The sequence below is a fragment of the Castor canadensis genome, chromosome 14 (assembly GCF_047511655.1).
Source record: "Castor canadensis chromosome 14, mCasCan1.hap1v2, whole genome shotgun sequence".
Taxonomy (NCBI): domain Eukaryota; kingdom Metazoa; phylum Chordata; class Mammalia; order Rodentia; family Castoridae; genus Castor; species Castor canadensis.
Genome location: NC_133399.1, coordinates 58696211 through 58703172, shown reverse-complemented (window position 1 = coordinate 58703172; position 6962 = coordinate 58696211). Strand labels below are relative to the sequence as shown.

The following is a 6962-nucleotide window of genomic DNA, read 5'->3' as shown; positions in this document are numbered from 1 at the left end:
CTGGTCAGTCAGAAGCATGGGGGACAATCTGGACTTGGGACTGGCATCTAAAGTATGGTCAGTCTTGTGGGACTGAGCCCTTAACCTTTGGGATTGGGTGCTAACTCCAGGTAGATAGTGTTAGGTGCTGTTCATGATGAGTGGAATTGAATTGGGGCAGGGGGAACCTCTGCAATCTAATGTCAGAACTGAGAGCAGCAGAACAGAGAAAAGTTTTTCCTTTCAACCATTTAAGCTGTTTCTCCCCAGCCAAAGTAGAAGGCCCTATAAGGGTAGCAATTGTGTCTTTGTCTTTTCTTTTTTTCTCCTTCTTTCCTTCCTTCTTTCATTCTTTTTCTCTGTCTTCCTTGGCAGTTCTGGGGTTTGAACTCCTGGCCTTGCACTTGCTGGGTGTTCTACCATTTGAGCCATCCAAGCAACTGTGTCTTATGCCACTTGTATCCTGGGGGTTTACAGAGTTCCATGTGTTAGAAGCTACCCAGAAAACATTGGTTTATTATTATTATTATCACTCCAGTGGCACTTGCTCAGGTTGTTCCCAAATCTAGGATATCCTGTTATGGGAGATTTGTGCAGGACCAAAAAGCCTCCACTCAACTTTGCTGACTTAGGTGTTTAGACAGAGGGAGGGTTGCTGTTCCAAGTTCTTGTCTCACAAAGCCAAAGAATGAACTTCGCGGACAATGAAGGGTGAGCACACAGATCGGAAGGTTTATTAAGGAAAAGAATGAGGCTCCCACGGGAAAGGAGGGGTCCGAAGTGGTTTCCCAGAGAAGTGACATGGTCTGAGGGTTTTATCCATCCTCTCTCCAGGGCCCTGCTCAACCTCTATGTTGATTAGGTGTGTAGAAAGCAGCATTCCAGTTGGCTGAGCTTGTAACATTTTGATTGGCTGTGCCCTAGTCCTCATAGTGTTGTCATTCTGTTTTTCTGCTTTTCCTTCTTTCTACCCTTTAAGGTCACAGGGAGGTCACCTTGGAGTGGTTTCCAGGGGCCCTCTGTCTTACTTCCACCTCCCTTTCACCTGTTATCCCAATCCTATCCATCCACCAATATCCAAATCAAGTCCTACCTCCTCCTAAGATTTTCCTTAGCTACTCCAGCCCATATTGAGATATTTCTTTTCTAAGTTCTGAACAAATGTTCTGCCTATCTAATCTATTGTGACTTTTATCACATTCAGCCTTGAAATGTTACTTAACTGTTTTCATGTGACTAAGGTTTATCTCCCAACTAGACTGGAAATTTCTGGAGAAAAAGGACTGGATTGTACCTGTATTTTTACATTTCCTACAATCCCCAGTTCAGGACCTTAGCATCATAAGTGCTCAAGAAATATAAGATGGAGCTGGGAGTGATGGAGCATGCCTGTAATTCCAGCTACTCAGGAGGGATATACAAGAGGAACCTGGTTCAAAGCCAGCCTGGACAAAAAGTTAGTAGGACCCTATCTCAAAGATAAGCCTAGTGTGGTAGTACACCCCCATAACCCTGTTACTCAGGAGGTAGAGGTAGGAAGATTGAGGTTTGAGATCAGCCTGGGCAAAATTAGTGTGAGACCCTAACTGAAAAACAAACAGAAAAGCAGAAGAACTGGGGTTGTAGCTCAAGTGGTAAGTGCTTTTGAGGATCTGAGTTCAATCCCCAGTACCCCAGAGGAGGAGGAAAAAGGAAAAATATGAGATGGGGCTAGGAATGTACCTTGGTGGGAGAGTGCTCATCTAGGATGCACAAGCCTTGGGTTCGAACCCCAGCCCCAAATAAAAGAAAAAAAGAAAAGTTGAAATGGCCAATAGATAAAAAGAATGAATTGAGCCATGCCCTGGTGGCTAACACCTGTAATCGTAGCTACTCTGGGAGGCTGGGATAAAAAGGATTGTGGTTCAAGGTCAGCCCAGGCAAACAGTTCATGAGACCCTATCTCCAAAAGTAACCAGAGCAAAATGGACTGGTAGTGTGGCTCGAGCAGTAGAGTGCCTAGTTTGCAAGTACAAAGCTCTGAGTTCAAACCCCAGTTCCACCAAAAAAAAAAAAAAGAGTTATAGTAATGAAAAGTTATCATGGGATTTTTGCAAAGACTAAAGCTTTTATTCTAATCAAGGTTTGTCTGCTTTGGGAAAACCCCTCTCGGCGCCGCTTGTGAAGAGCACAGCCTCGTTGATGCTCTGGGTGATGTAATCCACGTTGTGGGTGTTGATGCAGGTGAAGTTGATCCTACTGGTCCTGGGGATATAGATGTGCTTCTTCCTGATCAGGTATTCCACCTGTTGGTCTGTGACAATCATCAGATCTCAGAGCTTGGGGTGGCCATCTCTCATTCCCTCAAGTCCAGACAGGATTTTATGGGGGTAGGGTGTGTCTTAATTTCCCAAAGAAATGTGAAGATCTGGACTGGTAACCTTGTCAGTGAAGTTTAATGCTCAAATACAGGCCCAACGTCAGAAAGGAGTGAGCCACCCCACCCTGGACACTTACGACTGAGTCCCAGATAGGCATGGGTCCCCATCTGCTCAGTGATATGATTCCAGGAGCCAGGAGTCCTCAGGAGCCGGAGCTTCTCCTTCACCTTTTCCTTAATCAGCATGATGTTCTCTACCAGCCTTTTCAGGTTCTGCTTCCTGCCAAGGAAGGACAACAGGAAATGAGCTGTGAAATCTTCCCTGCTTTCAACCTCCTCTTATCTTCCTTATCTGAGTGCCTGAGGGCACTCAGTGGAGCCTGGGCTCTGGAGTGGGTATGAATGGGAGGGTGGTTTGATCCTGCTACACTTTCTGGTCTTAAATGTTTTCTAAAGGTCCATGTGTTAAAGGCTTGGTCCCCAGCCTATGGTGCTATTGGGAGGTGGTGGAACCTTTAAGAGGCGGGGCCTATTGGGAGGAAGTGAGGTCATTAGGGATGTGCCCAGCCCCTTCCTCTTCCTTTCTTTGCTTCCTGGCCACCAGGAGGTGAGGTGAGGAGCTTGTTCCCACACAATCCTTGCCATAATGTGCTGCCTTACTACAGGCCCAAACCATAGGGCCATCTGACAAAATGAAACCCATAGTTTTATACAATTAATATATGCTAATAAAAAAAAAACAAAGGGGAAAAAAAACAGGGTCGACTGACCATAAACTGAAACCTCCAAAACTATAAACCAAAACAAATTTTTCCACTTTTTAAGTTGATTGTCTCAGGCATTGTGTTACAGTAACAGAAAGTTGAGTGACTTAAGCATGCAGATTTTGCCAGAAGAGCAAATGGCTCCTGCAATCTGGACATGATCAATTAACTCATTGGCTTACCTCCAAAATGAATGTCCTATTGTCCACTCCCCCAAGGTAGGGCAACCCTTGGCATAGCTGCAGACATTAGTACACAACAGGCCCTCAGTAAAATTTGATGAATGCACTGATGAATAAGTGTGATAAAGAGGCTCAATGGGCAGGGAAAGAAGCACCCAGATGAGTCCCGTGACCCAGCAAGATATCCTGTGGGTGTCCAAGGGCTCTGCCTACCCTTCCCTGCCCAACATTTCACCCTTACCATTCTCCCAGCAGGACAGGGTTACAGAGAATGGAGGTGATGATGCGAGCCCCTGTGGCAGGAGGGTTTAGCCACAGTGCCTGAGCACAGTTCATCAGCTGGGAGAGGACACACAGCAGGTGCTGGTTGTCAAGTGCCGCCACAACTAAGATTCCCACTCCTTCATCTGCAGCATTAGGGAGACAGCCTTACCGTCAGTTTCCTCCTTCATGGCCAGGACCTTCACCTCTCCCTCAACATTGCAGAAGGCAGGGTTAAACTATGGAGCCGTTGTCCCAGCCCAGCCAGGAGGGCAGTGGGATCTCGGAAGTTGCCAGGGCCTCTTTGTTCAGAAAAGTAGCCATTAGGTGAGAGTGTTCATGGAGGAAGGAACTTGAAAGAACACTAAGTCCCACCCTCTCATCTGGCAGCTGAGGCCCAAGGAGTGAAATGATTGACCAGGGTAGGTTGAGAAGCTACTTTTAGTAACAGAACTCAACTTCTAGCTTAATTATCTTCCCTTCTGTCTCCATTGTGCTCTCTCTGGGATTCTGGGCTCCCTTTGAGGACAATATGGCTTGTGCTATGAGTGTGGCACCACCTCCACACCAGACCATCCCTTCTCCTGCCCACACTGTACCATAAATGCCAAAGTTCTTGGAGAGAGACTGGCTGCAGAAGAACTCAAAGCCTTGAGCCACAAAGTATTGTAAGAAGATAGTATCTTCTTCCAGGTCACCTGTGTATAAGCCTTGACAGGGAATATCAAAAAATGGAAATAGCTGCTTGCTCTGTAGGAGAATGGAAAACCAAAACAGCATGAGGTTGGTGGAGGAGACAGGGTGAAGAGAGAAAGGAAATGCTGGTGGGATGCTCAGCTCACCTTAATGGTAGACATCAGCTTTGTCCACTGACTTTGTGTCAACTTGCAGTTGAAAATGTCGCCAATCACCAGGATACTACCATGTGGGATATTCTGCAGGCAGAGACTGTCTCATCAGGTGCCTCCTCTACCAAGTGGGCATTTGGAGGAGAAGTGTTCCTCCATGTTGGTTCCTACTAACGGGCCAGTAAATCGAAGCCTAGATAAGGCCTTGGGTGACTGGGGGAGCAGGAAAAGAGAGTCAAATAAGACTATAAGTCAAGTCTGGGAAGAAGTTTCTCGAAGGGGGCCCCTTTACCTCTACCACATCAAGGAGCATGTTGGGGTCCAGGCACAGCTTCTTGGTATCCCAGATGCAGTATTCATAAACCTTGAAGCCCATGTCCTGGAAGATGAATCCATGTGGTTCTGTGGGAACAGACCCCACCAGCTGTGCACATGGAAATGGAGAGGTAGAGGCAGAGAGACTGAAAAATGGAGCTGTCCCCATTTCACTGGCTGGCGATGGGACAATGATAGGAAAAGGAGAGGTGTAGCTTGGCTTGGCCATTTCTCTGCTGACAGAGAGTGGGGGACACAGTGAGGACTGCAAGTGGAGTGGGAATTAGGGAAGGAGCCAGTTGCTCTCATGTTGTGTAACACTCACCTTTTTGAGATGAGATGATGCAAGCTGCTTGAGCATCCCTGTGCCAAGTCTTGAGAAACTGGGCCCCAAGCTGGAAGGCACCACTGTCACCAACAGTGTGTACACCCCCCACCTGCCAGCAAAAAACCCATCAGAAGCAACACTTCAAAGAAGTAAAGGGAATATGAACATCATCTAGGACTCAGTTTTTTGGGGGTGCTGAGGATTGAACCCAAGGCCTCAAGCATACTAAGCATGTGCTCTACCACTGAGTTACACCCCAGTCCCTCTTTCTTGAGCTTTCAAATCAGCAGTATGAGTGGGTGCAAGTAGTGTCAGCCTTGGGTTCAGATTCTGACAATGACCCTTAATGGCTAAAACTGTGGACTTTCTGAGTCCTGGGTGCTACATTTATCAAGGCCAAGTACCCTCCACAGTCCCTTGCAGCTGTGAGGTTATGCAAACCTGGATGTCCTCTCCCTGCGTCTCACCCTGTTCTCCACAATGGCTTGGCTGTGTTTTCCAAAGAGGAGTTCCAAGGAGGCCTGGATGAATGATTTCATGCCCTTCGTGGGCAGATACTCATAGTTCAGAGAGGGGTCCTGTGCAATATGCAGGCGGGTCTTGTGCACCACGAAGGAAACCCAGGGGTGACCTTCATTGGTCATGCAGACTGTAGGGGAAAGTGCAGACAAAGCTCTGGGTGCCCTGCCTCAGGGCCTCAGAGTCCAGGCTCTGCAGACAGCCCACAAAAAATGTCTATCCTGGGCTGCTTGGAACTTTGGAAAGTTGCCTGTGAAAAGACAATTTCCTGGGTTCCTTTCTTTCTTTCTTTTTCTTCTTTTCTTTTTCTTTCTTTCTTTCCCTCCTTCCTTCCAAAAAGTGTGCTGTTAACTCAAAGTATATCATTTTTGTCTTAAAAAAAAATCTACAACCTCTGCTAGTTTTTGATCTGGGTTTGTTGTTCTGCAGTGTCAGGGATGGAGCTGAGGGCCTTGTGCGTGCTAAGCAAGTGCTCTACCCCTTGAGCCACACCACCAACCCATTTCGCTGTTTTAAAGGCTAAAATTATACACAACGTGGGAGTTATTCATACAAGAAACTAAACAAAGTTAACCCTGACTTTCACAATGACAAGATTGCATAGCAGAAGGGTCAATTTAGGGAATCTTTCTTGGTTCAGGAATGAAAAAGAAAGAGGATGAGAGGGAGGATGGGAAGGAAAGAAGATGAGGAGATGTCAGCTAAAGAAAGGGTAGGACCCATGCAGGCAGAGTAGGGCAGAGGCCAGGGGATGACTTGGGACTTTCTCTGCTGTTTTCCCCTCTGAGCAATTCTGTTAACAAGCAAAGATCTTTCCACCTGCAGAGACATGGGTCATCTCCCATTCCTCTGAGGTAGTGGAATACTGGCTGTCTACAGGCAGTCGCTATATATATATATATGTATGTATGTATATTTATAGCGAGTTATATATATACAACTCCAAAACAAGCAGCACGTACCTCTGTAGGCCAGGAACACTTTGTGAGGGTAATCATCTTGTTTGTAGATATTTAACAAGCCACCTTCTAGCTTCTGAGCTAAGATCACATCTATGAACACAGACAGCCTGGGCATAGCTGAATGACCAGGGGGTCAACACTATGACCTGCTTCCGTGCTCTTCCTCCAGAACCTCTGCTGCGCCAATACAGACTGTGGGCAACCAGTTGCCAGAGCAACAGAGCCTCACCATTTCCAGCTCCATGGTAGCCATGCTCAAAGACCACAGGGACATTCCATGGCACTGGAGAAGAATCCCCTGGGAGAATGGGCAGGGGAAGGATATAGGATTCCCAGTCACTTGAACTCACTGCCTTCTCCAGCAGTAGTTATCTAACCGAAAGAAGCAGGTCAGACACTTAGAAAACCCTACAAGGCTGGAATCAGTGAGCCAAGTAGGCTCCAT

At 46.8% G+C, this 6962-nt stretch overlaps 1 protein-coding gene across 1 annotated transcript; it reads right to left on the bottom strand.

Moving 5' to 3' along the window:
- Nucleotides 1-2096: 2096 nt before the first annotated feature.
- On the bottom strand, nt 2097-6962 carry Got1l1 (glutamic-oxaloacetic transaminase 1 like 1). Its single transcript, XM_020151985.2, has 9 exons — nt 6518-6962; nt 5504-5685; nt 5034-5145; nt 4686-4795; nt 4388-4480; nt 4145-4295; nt 3526-3691; nt 2476-2618; nt 2097-2272 (listed from the first exon to the last, which is right to left on the bottom strand). Exons 1-9 carry the CDS (start codon nt 6630-6632, stop codon nt 2097-2099), a joined length of 1248 nt encoding a protein of 415 aa, XP_020007574.1. The 5' UTR covers nt 6633-6962.

Excerpts from the sequence above, each read along its gene's own strand:
- Got1l1 (XM_020151985.2), bottom strand. The coding sequence starts at position 6,632 with ATGCCCAGGCTGTCTGTGTTCATAGATGTGATCTTAGCTCAGAAGCTA. Across the intron at positions 5,146-5,503 it reads AAGCCATTGTGGAGAACAGG|GTGGGGGGTGTACACACTGT; the intron begins GTGAGACGCAGG and ends TTTTGCTGGCAG. Across the intron at positions 4,796-5,033 it reads CATCATCTCATCTCAAAAAG|AACCACATGGATTCATCTTC; the intron begins GTGAGTGTTACA and ends CTGTTCCCACAG.